The 15,238-nt window shown below is 35.3% G+C and overlaps 1 protein-coding gene across 1 annotated transcript in view; it reads left to right on the top strand.

Moving 5' to 3' along the window:
• LOC138706514 (UDP-glucosyltransferase 2-like) overlaps positions 1-14,944 on the top strand; it is a 72,579-nt gene extending 57,635 nt beyond the window's left edge. Inside the window, exons 7-8 of the mRNA XM_069835883.1 lie at positions 14,565-14,728; positions 14,816-14,944. Of these exons, the coding sequence (XP_069691984.1) occupies positions 14,565-14,610 (46 nt within the window). The 3' untranslated portion in view covers positions 14,611-14,728; positions 14,816-14,944. The remainder of the gene's footprint in view (positions 1-14,564; positions 14,729-14,815) is intronic.
• The last annotated feature ends 294 nt before the right edge of the window (positions 14,945-15,238 follow it).

Here is a 15,238-nt window from a genome sequence, read left to right as displayed (position 1 = left end):
GTATTGGTGAATGGAGCACCGCTCTTCCTAGAACTGACCAGAGATAAGATAAGTTGTTATGAGTTATGACTAGAGGACGGAAAAATGTGCTACCACGCGATACAGGTTAGTTTGGTCTGAAGTATGGGTGACGTCACAGGTACAATACGAGAGGGTGGAAATACAAGTAGGAACCAACAAATGACATTCAGTGTCAACTTCTAGTCGTATGGTGCCCATGTGCAGATGATAGTGTTGTGGAAAAGTGATCGAAAATGCCTACGTCGAAGGATTTGGAATTAAACAGTCTAAGATATAAATATGGAAGAGACATTTTGATTCCGCAAGGGGGAAATATTTTCTGTACCATATGCAAATGTGAAATTAAAATACGTAGGAAATATTACATAGAGCCGCATTGCAACAGCAAGAAACATACCTCTAACATCTTGTGACACGGAAAGAAGCTTCTCGATGTTGAGAAACTGTTTGAGTGAGAGACGTCGAACTTTCTCTTTCGACAATATACGGATGTATATTGTGATTCAGTGTAATGCATCCTTTAATCATCCAGGCGGTGGCAGTTAACATTTGAGATAAGTTTTTAAAACATTATAATTAGGGACCGGATCTTTATGTAATATCAAGGTATGAAATATGTATATATTTATGTAAGAAAAATAAGCTGAATATGTACCAAAATATGTAAAATCATGAAAATATTTAATATTAATATCTGGCAGGTATATGATAGGTAAGACTCTCCAGTTGTGATTTCATAGAGCACCCGACTTTTTTACGGCACACTTGACACATTACTATTTTTCCATCTGTAGTGAAAGTTTCGTCCATCGCAATCCATTGATTTTATTTTTGTCGTTAGGGTTGAAGATACAAAGGCCATAGTTATTTAAAAGCAGTAGATAAACTCACTTGCACTTTATACTGTAAGTACTAAAACTAGAGAACTGAGTGAAATGAATAACACAACAGTACTGCAAGCACTGTTTCGCTTTACTGGATTATGAGAAAATAAGAGGAGATGTGGGACACATGCATTTTAGCTGCTCCCTATAAGAAACAAAGTACCTACTAAAACCTCAAACTATAGGCATTTATAAACTGTTGTTTGAAAAGTGACATTCCTGTCTCATTCAGAAGGGTAGAATTATTCCAGCCGAGAACCATACTTTCTAATTGCTCAGAAAATCCCATTTCCGTATAGGTCTACTAAATTTAAAGTAAAGGGATTAATAACCTGAATAGGTATTTATTTTAATCTTTCAACATCTTTCCAGTTTGTTCCTTTACTCCAGCTTCTTTTCAAAAGTCAGCTACTTTATTGCAGGTCATGTCAGACTTGATACGGGTTTTCCCTGGAAGGATTAGGAAGAGGGTGGGTAAGGTTGCAAATTGCATGGGAACGGCTTGTTAAGACGTGTGCAGAACAATTATAGTTCGAGACAAATCATGTCGTCCTCTCCCACTCCACTATATGAAGGCAACGCTACTTTCTGAGGGACTTTTACAATACAAGATGTCCACATCTGTGGAATAACGGCTAGCGCGTCTGGCCGCGGAACCAGGTGGCCCGGGTTCGATTCCCGGTCGGGGCAAGTTACTTGGTTGAGTTTTTTTCGGAGTTTCCCTCAACCCAATACGAGCAAATGCTGAGTAATTTTCGGTGCTGGACCCCGGACTCATTTCACCGGCATTATCACTTCATCTCATTCAGACACTAAATAACCTGACATGTTGATAAAGCGTCGTAAAATAACCTACTAAAAAATACAAGATAGTTGTATGAGAGAGGTTGCCTTTTGTTCACTCATATTTACAGTGGGCGGTATGGGGCGAGTGCCTCTATTACTTCCTGAAACTAAGGACGTTTTGTTTCGTCCCGAAATATAGCTTTTCTTGGGTAGGTAAAAAGGTTCCTTATATGTGTATACTCAAGTTGTAAACTTCCTCAGCAGAGGTTTTTTTTTTCCTTCTAGGGAAGTAAAAATGAATAAACCCCCTAAATATGTAGATTTATGTAATATCAAGCCATAATATGTAATGTGGGGTAAATATATAAATATATGTAATATCAAATTTTAACATATTAATGGTAATTACAAGATTCGCAAAGATTTGTTATTTATATACAGTTAGGTTGAAAGGAATATAATATGTAATTACATAAAAATCCGGCCCCTAATCATAACTATATTACAACTTCATTCCAGTATTTACAGATCGATTGAATGGAGTGATGAGATTCTCATTACCAGACTGTACTCTCTTGCCTTTGTTTACGTGAGTGAATGATAACAGTATAGTCCGTTGATATTGAACTTAAGACAAAACGCACATTTTTCAGCCCTTTAGTTATGACTCTTATGCAGTGGCGGTTCCTCGGGGGAGGGAAGGGAGGAACGTCCTCCTCACATTTTCTTCTTTTGAAAGTAAATACCAAATAAAATATGTGCCTTGAAATTCGAGGAAGATTCGATAATTTTTAAGTTCAAAGCTATAAGAAGAACTCGGTTGATCGAGTTTTAAACGACGCGCGCTCATGTGCTGTAGAAAACTGTAAGAAAGATGCGAGATTGTCTTTGTAGAGGAAAGGCACTCCATTCCTCCTCTACTGCAGTTAACACACTTAGACAACAGCGCACTAGCGGCCACAGAAAGAAGCAGAGTTTTAAAGCAAGTAAATGAACGGAGAGGAAGGAGATCCTCCTCTGAATCAGTCATGGGCGGGAAATAGAAACCGACTGGTCGTGCAGCAAGCTCGCTACCGCTGCCATCTAACGATGTTGCATTCAACCAGACTATAATACATCTAGGAGGAGACACAACAAAAACAGTTTTAACGCAACGCTATGAAAGATACCATGTAAACTTTTTTTTTTAAATTATAAATCAAAAATATTATTCATTGCACTTTATATAGGCTGCTATTCATGGTTTGAAACTTTCGTGGATATTTGAAACTTAAAGTCGGGTTTATGTAAAACAAAGAGGAAGTAATTTTACGTAGTTGGCCCCTGAAATTCACTTGTATTCATTGTTTACTAGACAGGGCAACAGCAAAGTTGTCAGTTTTGTACAAATATATTTGAAACTGAAAGTAGGTACTCCAAACTACATCATTTTAACATAAAAAATTAATCGGTCACCGGCAGCTTTGAACAATAATGATAGTATGACTTTACAAGAACTGACATTCTTCAAAAGTATGTGATACTGAACTTGTAAAATGTACATGTGGCAACACAGACCACGTGGGTGGGTGCAGTGTTCTCGCTTTCCTCAGATTATTTCCCATTCCCATTTCCATTTCCGTAAAACGGTTCCGGTTACGAGTTAGTAGCTAGTCTCTTCCAACACGTGTGATGCTATAGTGTGCTCGAAAAATGCTACGAGGTTGTGAATTTCCTTGTAATTGTTAATTTGTGCAATTATTCAACAATGAATGGAAATGAAATCGTAATATATTTTGGACAATTTAGGAAACTCAGTTTACAAGAACAGATTATTGCTATACAGAAGGGAAGGCCAACCCCAACACTACCTGGTCTTACATGTATGCATGTAGGCTAATTTGTAGCATGTTTCATTCAAGAAGGTGTCATTTCGTGCTGTTAATTTATTTCCTCCTCTTAAGAAATATGCAGGAGCCGCCACTGCTCTTATGACACATCGCTGTCACCACATGGTGTTAAATTATGCTGTAGTTGAAAATATCAGGTACTTTGAGACTAGCTCTGTGTCCGTGTGTTGTATACATTTGAAACTGCCATGTCGTTTTCTACGAGCAAGAGTGGCGTTACGCTGGCTATTGTCTGCGTGTAGGATTGGCATTACTCCACATTCCTACCAGGGCTGAGCTCCCCACAGTAACAAGCAAATTCCACACATGAGTTAAGAATACATTTTTGTGCACTATAACCATGTAGAACAGTCAAGGCCAACTGGCCTTGTTTGTATGACCCGCCAAAAGTTGTCTCGGGTAACAGCGGAAGTTGGTTATGGCGTCTGTAGCAGACGAAAACAATTATGAATATGTATATTATGAAATGCGACATTGCAGAACAAGAAAAGAATTTCCAGCTAGAACTGTGCGATCTTCAAGGTGACCCCTTCCTCTAGACAAGAAGTGAAACGGAAATAGAGTTCTGGAAACTGATTCTAAGTGAAAAATACCCGGAACCATAATCTATTATATACAGTCACGAAGCTTGGGATGATTTTTTTGCAAATCTCGCGATAGTTGCTAGCCGCTTGGAGCGCTGTGAGTACTAGGAACAATAGACTGTGCCACAGCCATCGTGATCTAATACAGGCCGTAAGGGCAGACCATGTGACTCGCTTAACCCGAACACGAAGGGCGGCGTTTCAACCATATAAATTAGTTGGAATGCATAAACAGTAACATATGTTTCTCTAAAATGTAGTGTAGTTCCATTAATAAAATTAAAAACAGTGATTATGAGACACTTCAGACATAATTCACTTGCGAGTTAAGATGTAATATTATTTATGGTGTGAAAATTACGTTGTTCGTATGTGTAATACCTGCCTTTATTTCGATTAAATATTGCGAAATTCTTGCACATTCATTTATGCACGACTCAATAATTTTCAATTGCACCGTACGGATATTTAGATATGTTGAAATTATAGGTTATGTTTACTGTACCAGTTGCCCCTTTCTGTCTAAATGTAGTGATCTCCAATGCCTTGCCATTCATATGAAAATTATAGGTTATGTTTACTATATTTAAATTATATTCCTAAATTCGCAATCATACATTATAATTAAGCATAATGTCATGTATGATACCCCGGACATTCAATTTGTCTGTATTTTAATACTAAAATTGACTACTGAATTATTGTACTTATCTACTACTTGAGAGACGAAGTAACACAATTGTACGTACACTAATTTCATAGGAGTGGTATGGTAAATGTTTTATCTAAAATTAAGGAAGGTAGATGTGCTAAGTTGAAATCACAATATAAATTCTTTTTTATTAAACCTCAAAATACCTTCCATTCTAAACTTAAAATGTTGACGCGAATAGATTATGTTAACATGTAAAATTCTCTTCACATTAAAATGACACAGTTTTGTAATTATTTCTGCAACATATTATGCAACAAGAAGTGAACGGAACTTATGGACACATTACACTAAATAAAGCTTAGCAATATTAAGCAATAAAGTTATAATATAATATTTCACTGAGCTACATACACTGAAATAGAAAACCCGAACAAACATTACGGCCTGGTCTAGATCGAAAAAGCATTGACTGTGCCGTATTTCGCATTTTTGTGAAAATGCTATGTAAACTGTGAAATTTTCGTTATCGGTTGTAATAAATGTAAATGGCTAAAATACAATAATTTGAATAATAATATGGGACAAGGAGACGTTTGTGGTACTATAAATTGTAAGAAAAATAGGTTAGAGTTATCCTTCCTTCCAAAAGATCCAGGAAGGTGAGTTTATAGAATATAATATATATTTTATGAAAATAATATATAAACCTTATGTATTTCATTTTTCAATAGTGGAAGGATGTTCAAAAGAACACGATATCGAAAGTACAATACATTTTATGGTCTGCTAGGGGAACAGTCTATGATGAGGCGATAGTAGCGATCCTGGTGGTGAGCAACTACTTATGGATGCATATTTCAACTGCCTATGTTTGCATATTTAGTAAATATTAAGCTTCATGACTGTATATACTAGACTGTGCCCGGAACTGAGTGACTTTCCACGAGGAATTACTTCTATGTTTGGGAGCGTATATATAATGTGCTATTATATAGGCCTATATATGAATGCTCATTCTCAACAATGAAAGCAATAAAATCTGCACAACGAAATAGACTTACTGACGGTCACCTTCACGATTTCCTACGGATATAGTCAACATCTAGAAGTTGTACTGTATTGTATTTATTTACATTCCATGGTATTCGTAAATCGCTTCGCAGCTAGAATATGGAATATGTATGTCAAATGAAAAAAAAAAAAAAATCTTAATAATAACTTACTAAACGCCATTTCATACAAGTTGAGAGGATTTGAAAGCATTTCTTTCCCCTTCTACTTTCTCTGAGTTCGTCAGCGACAGCGCAAAGTGAAATAAATGCTTTCGCATCCTCTCAACTTGTATGAAATGTCGTTTACACTGTCGCTGACGAACTCAGAGAAAGTACAAGGGGAAAGAAATGCTTTCAAATCCTCTCAACTTGTATGAAATGGCGTTTTTTATAAAGTCTTGATTATAGCCTAGATCATATATGTAACAGATCGGTCAGCCTTATAGGTACTGTGCTCCAACCACGAGAAAGTCTCCGCCGGATGAGACGAAGGGGAGTAATGCTGTGAATGACTGTTGATGTCATATGATGTCATAAGGTCACACACGTGGGTACTCTTATCTCTAATGGCTAGCTCTCACAGCACAAACCATAACATTGATACAGACATATTGATACTACCCTAGTTACAAAATTAGATCACAGTTAATCTCCTGGTCTTTTAATCTTTTCATACAGGAAATAACATATGCAGGAGAGCGCATGGCTTTTAAACTGGCGTTATAACGGTAATATTGTTTATCTACTTCGTTCCAATAGATGAGGCAATAGTAAGCATATTCCTTTCACGGTTGATCTCCTGGTTGGAGAACAGTATAGGCTTTGACGTTAACAACTTTTGTCAGGTTTACTACGCTGCCATCTAGTTGTTACATAAGGAGTCACGTCATAATTCCCATTTGAATTGCATTAGCGACTGTATTGCCATCTCGTGTTCGTTTACGGCGGACGGGTGGCAATCCTGGCGGTTGTTCTCTTCAAAGTGCTGCCGATTTTAACATAGCGATGAGTTATCTGTTACATATATGATCTAGGATTATAGTCACAGTCCAATTGAAATATATAGAAGAGTTTTACAATATAGTCTACTAGTATAACACAATTTAGTATCAATACTTTATAGAACACATGAAGCGTTGTTGAATGTCATGAATTCACCTACAGAATAGAAGGCGTGAGAAATTATATACCGTACTTCTTCAATTTGGCCTAAATAATTTTATGTTTTGAGTTTCATTTTTTATATCCATAGGGAGGCTAGTAAAAACTTTTACTGCCATATAACTGATATAACGCACTCCTTTTTGATAGCACGATAGATTTGCCGATGGAGTATGAAAGTAATTTTTAACACATATTTATGCTATGAACTCTTGAATTACTTACAAATTTTTCACCATTACATACGAGGAAGATTATTAATGAAAAAAATATACCGACAGACCATGGACATATCTCATAGTTTATTTATGGAGAAACAAAGTAATCCATACAAACGCGTACAATGGTGAAATGATTCCGAATAATCAATATTTTTATGATGAGTGAAATTTAGTTACTCTTCCAGTCTGTAGCGTTGGCTTAGCAGCTTGGCATAGACACTAACATGAAGCAATTTTATGTTGATCAAATACAGTATATATGGGATCTCGAAAAAGAAAGCGTTTGGAAAGAAAATTAGATACCGAAAGAAAGAAAGAAAGAAAGAAAGAAAGAAAGAAAGAAAGAAAGAAAGAAAGAAAGAAAGAAAGAAAGAAAGAAAGAAAGAAAGAAAGAAAGAAAGAAAGAAAGAAAGAAAGAAAGAAAGAAAGAAAGAAAGAAAGTGTACATTTCAGATTCGTTACCGAAGCTGAAAAGTTCTTGTCACTGCTAAAGAAAGGTAGAGAAGATGTTACACTACCGGATTTCCTTCGCATCATTCGGTTTCGAATAAAAAGAAAGGATGAGTCACTAGACTATTGATAAATAATTTTTAAAATGCATGAATGTTTGATTAATCACTTTCTTGCTACAAGTATATTCTAAGCATTGAATGTGTCAATAACAGAGAAGATGAATAAGTACTGGAATTGGGTGACTGCTTGGAGTGGACAGTGGAAAGAGATTTTAGAATGATTTTATATACTTTTTTTTTTTTTCACAAGATGCTATTTAGCGGCTTTGGTGGGTTTCCGAGCCTTTGTAAAAACAAAATGTGGCTATAGTTAAAACGTTTTCAGTGCCGGTATATTAGTCAATACGAATTATTTATTGTCTTGATGCTATCAAAAATTTTTTTAATCATAAGTTTAACATTATATTTTGAAAAATTTCATGATACTGTCCCGTAACTCGATAAAAATAAATATTTATTTTGAGATCATAAAAACAGAAACATAAACGGAATTTCCTATGAAAACTGATCAAAATTACACTTTTCAAACAATCAAAAAAAGACAAATCTAAATTAATACATTTTTACTATGGTCTGTCCAAAACAACTTCCGACCTGACAAATGGCGCCTTTAGAATGTTACCATGGCAACCATTCAAGTCAACCAATCACAAGAGACGCGTAACCATGGTAACGGGACGGTGTTGCCTTGTCTATGTTTACAAGTTGCACATGAATACCAGGGCCTAGTGGTGAATATAGTGCCCGGAATGACTGAGTTGGCTGGTTAACGCGTGCTTTGTGTGAATAAAAAATAGTATTTAGTTGTATTATTGTTTTATTGTATCGATAATTATTGTGTTTAAATTATATTACACTATTATCTTCGTTGTCATTGGTGGAGTGTGTGTTTTCTAGTTTCTGCTAGAGTTTTTAAACAGGCGACTTGTGCAATGTCGGAAGGAAGGAAAGGCAGGCGGAGAACAAAGAATATTGGACAAGGTGTCCCGTTAAAGAGTCAAGCGCGAGAGATGGTGTGTAATGTAAGAGAGTATTTTGAGAGGAGAAAAGATAATGGTGGGCCTCTTTTACCTTTGGCGCAAGTCGTAATGAGAACTCTTTCTTGTGTTAAAATTAATAAGAGCACTGTTACCAATATTTGAAAAGAAAAAGGCCGTGCAGATTTTTAATTATAAATATTTTTAGAGTTTACAATTTTTTCAACGCCTTTCTAACAATATTACATTGAAGAATACCGACACTCATAACAGTAGAGGCTTCGTATTAAATTAAAACTGTTTTTAGAGTTTACAGTCCTTTCGACGCTTTTCTAACGGTATTTGCATTGAAGAATACTGATATACTACTACTACTACTACTACTACTACTACTACTACTACTACTACTAATAATAATAATAATAATAATAATAATTATTATTATTATTATTATTATTATTATTATTATTATAGGCTAATAAAAATAATAATGTACACAAATTTTAATGCCTAGTATTCAACAAATTGGTTAGAAATGTATGTGTTCATGTCAGCCGTTCATTACTGCACTCTATCGGCAGCGCGCTCACTTACACGAAAGATGTGCAACATGACAACACTGCTCCCCCATCTCTATAAGCTGTCAAGTCGGAAGTAGTTTTGGTCAAGGTATAGTGAATATTGGAGGAATAAATGTGATATTAATACATTGGATTTGAAAGAATGAATCAGCACTTCCATATTTTTTTTTTTTATTTGAGTTATCGATTTTAAAAGGACGAGGAAATTTAGAAGTTTATAAAAAAAACAAAACAAAATTTATAACAATAACTAAACATTGTTTATAAAACAAAACAATTAAAATTTAAGGACAGATATCTTAATTGTGTAAAAATGTTATTTAACTGACTGTGCAAGAAACTTACTTAGACTTCTGTTACAAAAAATTAACATTTCAAACTAGATTTTCTTGAAAATTGTGTGTCAACAGCTGTTAAATGAAAGAAAAAGATTTAATTTACTGAATTTCGTTCAAAAAGATGAAAGGTTTATAAAAAAAAAAAGTGGTGACTTTTTTGGTCGTGGCATTCTGTTACATCCTTGAAAAGTTTTTTTTAGTTGGTTATTTAACGACGCTATATCCAACTACTAGGTTATTTAGCGTCGATGAAAATGGTGATAGTGAGATGGCATTTGGCGAGATAAGGTCGAGGATTCGCTATAGATTACCTTGCATTCACCTTACGGTTGGGGAAAACCTCGGAAAAAAACAAACCAGGTAATCAGCCCAAGCGGGGCTCGAACCCGCTCCCGAGCGCAACTTCAGATCTGCAGGCAAGCGTCTTAACCGACTGAGCTACGCCGGTGACTCCTTGAAAAGATGGAAAAATTCAAATACCTTGATGTAACTAGTAACTAATATAAAGGACACTCGAGAGGAAATTAAACGCAGAATGGATATGGATTATTATTATTGTTATTATTATTATTATTATTATTATTATTATTCGGTTGAGAACCTTCTGCCATCCAGTCTGCTTAAAAAATACCGAAACTTACCATTTATAAAACAGTTACTTTACCAATACCGGTCTAACACGAGTACAGGCTGTCACAAAAAAAAAAAAAAAACATTACAGTGCTTCCATTCCTCAAATGAGGTATAGAAATTTACATTCAGAAATTTAAAATAAATATTACATCCAGACACATGGTCTGAAAACATTAATTCGTCAATTTAAGGACAGAAAGTTAATCATAAACAAAAGCAAGAAAAATAATTTGAATTCAATATTTTCTAACGTTAATAAAAAAAATAGTTCGGCCAAGTTTGGGAGGGGGCAGTGCACCCCCATAACTCCGCCTATGTTTTAATGTCAGCAGCCTATCAACTGCTATAGCCCCGTCGCTTTTATTTCCGGCAGCCAATCACGTTGCAGTTGGCTAAATTTAAAGTGTGCGTCTTTTCATTCGCTGCTGATGATGTTATGCACTTCCTAAGGCTCGATAAATACTTAATATGATCGGCCGCCATTTTAGCTCTTTCGTCGGAATTTGCAGAAAGCACACGAGGACGTTATTTGCCGTTCAATTACAGTACGTTTGATTTATTATCATAGAAGTTACGACATGATAATGTTTAACGATGTGGCAAATAGATTCTTCGTCTGGTAGCTCGACAACGAAAGAACAAAAATGCGAACGATACTACCTATACTTATTTTTTTGAAAGATGGGACATGACAGTTAAGCGGCCGAGCTTGGAACTACAGTGCTATGTTGCCAATATGGACTACCACGCTGCCAGCTGATGGAAGCTAGCAATTGACGTTAAGATGGCTGACGTTAAAACATTCATTGACAATTGACGCAAAAGTAAGGAAACAATACAAAAATCGACAGAGAATCAAACACAAAACGTACCAGTGCTAACATTGTGTGCACAATAAATGTCGCTAAGAGAGCTATAAGCACTCGCCATGTGGAAACAGTAAGTTTGGCAACTCAACCGTTGTTACCATAGCAACAGACCTACCACGCTATGTGACATTCAGTTGTTTTTCCGATCGCAACGCTCCTGTCATGTCCCATCTTTCAAAACAACTGAATGTCACATAGCGTGGTAGGCCTGTTGCTATGGTAACAACGGTTGAGTTGCCAAACTTACAGTTCGCACGTGGCGAGTGCTTAATAGCTCTCTTGGCGACATTTATTGTGCACACAATGTTAGCACTGGTACGGTTCATCTTTGATTGTCTGTTGATTTTTGTATTGTTTTCTTACCTTCGCGTCAATTGTCAATGAATGTCCTAACGTCAGACATCTTAACGACAATTGCTACCTTCCATCAGCTGGCAGCGTGGTAGTCCATATTGGCAACATGGCACTGTAGTTCCAAGCTCGGCCGCTTAACTGTCATGTCCCATCTTTCAAAAAAACAGGTATAGACTTTACAGAGCCTCTACTTCCTAAGGCTTAAGCAATGAGGAGGAGTCACGTCGGAAATAATAGCGATGCGACTATAGCTCACATCAGTTGACCGCGTGGTTGTACATATCGGCAATATAGCGCTGTAGTTCCAAGTTCTCCCGTTTAACTGGTCTCGTTTAAAAAAATCAGTCTAGTGGCTATTATATCTACTTCGTCACTAGATTGGCAGGGAAAGGGATTAATTGTTACGAATTTTGTCTCTTCGTAGTTCTGACCACAGTCTAATACTTACAGTCACGCAACTTCAACACTTTTTTTGCCAACATTCGCGACACTAGCGCCCAAGAGGCAGGCAAGGCACTGGTAATAGGGTTGATAAAATCTCGTTCAGCCAGCACGTGCTTTAAAGGGATGCGAGATGTTATAATAACGTTTTAATCATGTATCGGAACAAAGGCAATGTGTACAATGACGAAAATTGCAGTAACAACAAATTTAAATCTCCGAATTTGTCGTTCTTCAGATTCCCTAAAGACCAAGAGAAAATCATAAATCACTCATAACCAATAATCCACCTTGTAGGTAGCCTACGTATTGTGTACTATAAAACATTTATTAGTTATCAGTTACCTATTTGTATGTCAAAGTAGATACCTGTTACAATATATTAATTTTTTGCAGAGATCATGTGTAAATGTGTAACCATTTCGATTTTGGATAATGTATCTAGAGTTTTTAATGCAAGTAATCCCATAATTTTTGTATTCGTGTTTATTTCTTTATATTTTTCAGAAGTTGAATGTTATATTGCATTCAAGTAGGGATCATGGTGTTAATTTTTCAAGAATTCATGGAGTATTGTAATCCTTTTGCGAAATATTCACTTCTTGAATAAATCCGGACTGTGTCGATAAAATTTCTGATGTGTTGGTGTAGATTCATGTGGCAGACGTATTAAGTTCTCAAGAAATAAAAGAGCCTTTTTAAATTTAATATAAAAAGCAATCTTTTCTGTAATAATTTGCATGACTGTTATTGGTGTTGATTTTACATTCCCAGTGATTATTTGAGCCGTTCAGAGCAGAAGTGATGTAAGTCAAAATTAGGTAATGAGGGTTAAAGTAAAAATTCTGTAAAATATAGCGCAAAGTAGCAATTAATATATCCTTCGTGCTATTCACTGACTACTAATAGTTTAAATAAATTCAATATTAACTGCTACTTTGCGCTGTATTTTACAGAATGTTTACTTTAACCCTCATTACCCATTTTTGACTTACACCACTTCTGCTCTGAAAATAAAATTAGGCCTACATTAATTGAAGTTACAATTTTTTCAACAAAATTGTGTGTTCATTTATTTGTTCTCACCTACGTCATATTAACAGTAAGTGCATGGAAATTACGTATTATATAGGTAGGATAAGTTAAAATTAAGCTTATATGTGAAAACTGGAAATGTAATGTAAAATGCGGTAAACTTGCCATAAAAATTTACACCATAATATCAGCACTATTTGTGACTCAAAATAATAAAGGAAATACCGGTTCTTAAGAAATGGAAAAATAATGAACTTCATAAATCAATGTCATATTAAGGTTTAAATCCTCCCCTTTTTTATTTTCAAGTTTACCTCAGCGGCCGAGTTTACCCCAATTTGTGGCATGGAAAATAGTTAATTTCTCAGGAAATAGGGAGAGGAGTTCACCACGCGATGTACCCTACGAGATATGGCCTACAATTTTGAAGCTACTAATTTTGACTCTTCTCACAGTAAATATAGAGTTCCAATGATTCATAAATATATTTAGGAATGAATTGAATTACCGTCCACGTACGAAAAATTATATTATTTCAAAACATGATACGTGATCAGGGCCAAGATTCAGTTGTAAGGAGCAGAAAGAATTACGTTTATTCCCAGCTTCTGAAACTTTTAGATTAACTGCGTGTGAAATTCTTCTAGGATTCTAAAGTAAAATTAATAAGAACATATACACTTACTGTATAGCAAAAAAATATAAAATAAATTACGCAAAACCCGTTTTCTGATGTGTTATCATATGTCGTGTGCACACTGTTAACTTGCCTGCCGCTAGAGGGCTACTGTCGCGCCAGCTGTCAAATGTTGGCATATTTTATACGTATGAGTTGCGTGACTGTAAGTATTAGACTGTGACTATACTAGTGAGCTCTGAGCTCACTATACATGCTTGTGTTTTGTTTAACATACACCGAAAACAAATTAGGATTAAACTCTGACCAACCACGGCCTATATAGTGGTCTACAGTATGCCGTGTGACCAACGAAAGATTGAGGGGAAATTTGACTCATGAGAGGAATTTCTGTAATGAAGAGAAAGGGAAATTTTGCTAAAATGCCTTACCATCACTGTCACCAGATGTTCCTTTTTTTGTTTGTTGTTTTGTTTAACAATGGCGGTGTACACAGTGTTTTCAGAATACGTTACTTATGAATATAAGAGCACGATTTGTTCTAAAGCAACATTGTTAACTGTATTAATTTTTATTTTTACAGTTATATCACCGTTCTTAATTGCATATAGGAGTCAGGGTACTGTCATTTACATGTTAATGAAATGTATAGTATAGGTTAGAATGCAGATCTGAATGGAGCGCGTCACATTTAAATAAAAGCATGATTTGCTGGACAGCTGTTTAAAACTATTTTTGAAATATTTTCTAGTTCCTATGGAGGTAGAATTATTTATTACTAATCATACATGTAAAGAATATTGTATACATTATGGTACTGCTTTCTGAATTGTTCCTAGTAATGTCAAACTAAGTCTATTTGAAACCTAACACTTAGGCCTATGTGCAGTGTGTGAATTAGTAAAAGTTACTGAATTATGTTCTTGTTTTGTAGGATTTTGGATAAAGAGCGATACATACCAAGAACAACCAGAAATTAATTTTAAACATGAATATCTACTAATTGTTGACACTGATAAGTTGGAAACACAAATTATTTGCAGTACATATTCGTATTTCACACAAGTCACAAAACGAAATTATTGTACTATGATCAAGGTAAGTCATTGTAACAATGAACAACCATATATTTTAAGAATGTGTAACTTTAAATACCGGGAATAATGTTAATTTATTTCGTTTCAGTCTAGGGAGGAAGATCACAATAGGGATGGAAAATACGATGAATTGTATTTTGAGATTCAAGTTCAACTTTTTCAAAATCAACTTGTGCAAGGAATCACTCTATTTCTTGTTTTTGACTATCGGCTTTTTGTAAGTACCATCATCATCATCGTTCATGTTTATGATAAGGATTGAAACCTAATTACTGGAAAGCGAATTTAAAATGTATCTAATCTAGTTGTCCCTGAATACTGCTAATTTAGCAGAAAGAATAGTCAAATAATGTCGTCCCATTTCCTACTTAAATAGAACTATGTTATATTTATCTCATACATCGTCACATTCCTTCCTTCAGTAATTTCAGTGAGGATGTGTGAACAATAATAAAATATAACGGTGATAAAATATGAGTTAGGAGCATTCCAACAAAAATTAACTTTATAT

This window comes from Periplaneta americana, chromosome 9 (assembly GCF_040183065.1).
Source record: "Periplaneta americana isolate PAMFEO1 chromosome 9, P.americana_PAMFEO1_priV1, whole genome shotgun sequence".
NCBI lineage: Eukaryota > Metazoa > Arthropoda > Insecta > Blattodea > Blattidae > Periplaneta > Periplaneta americana.
Note: the sequence above shows the minus strand (reverse complement) of the source record. Positions and strands in the feature narration are given on the sequence as shown.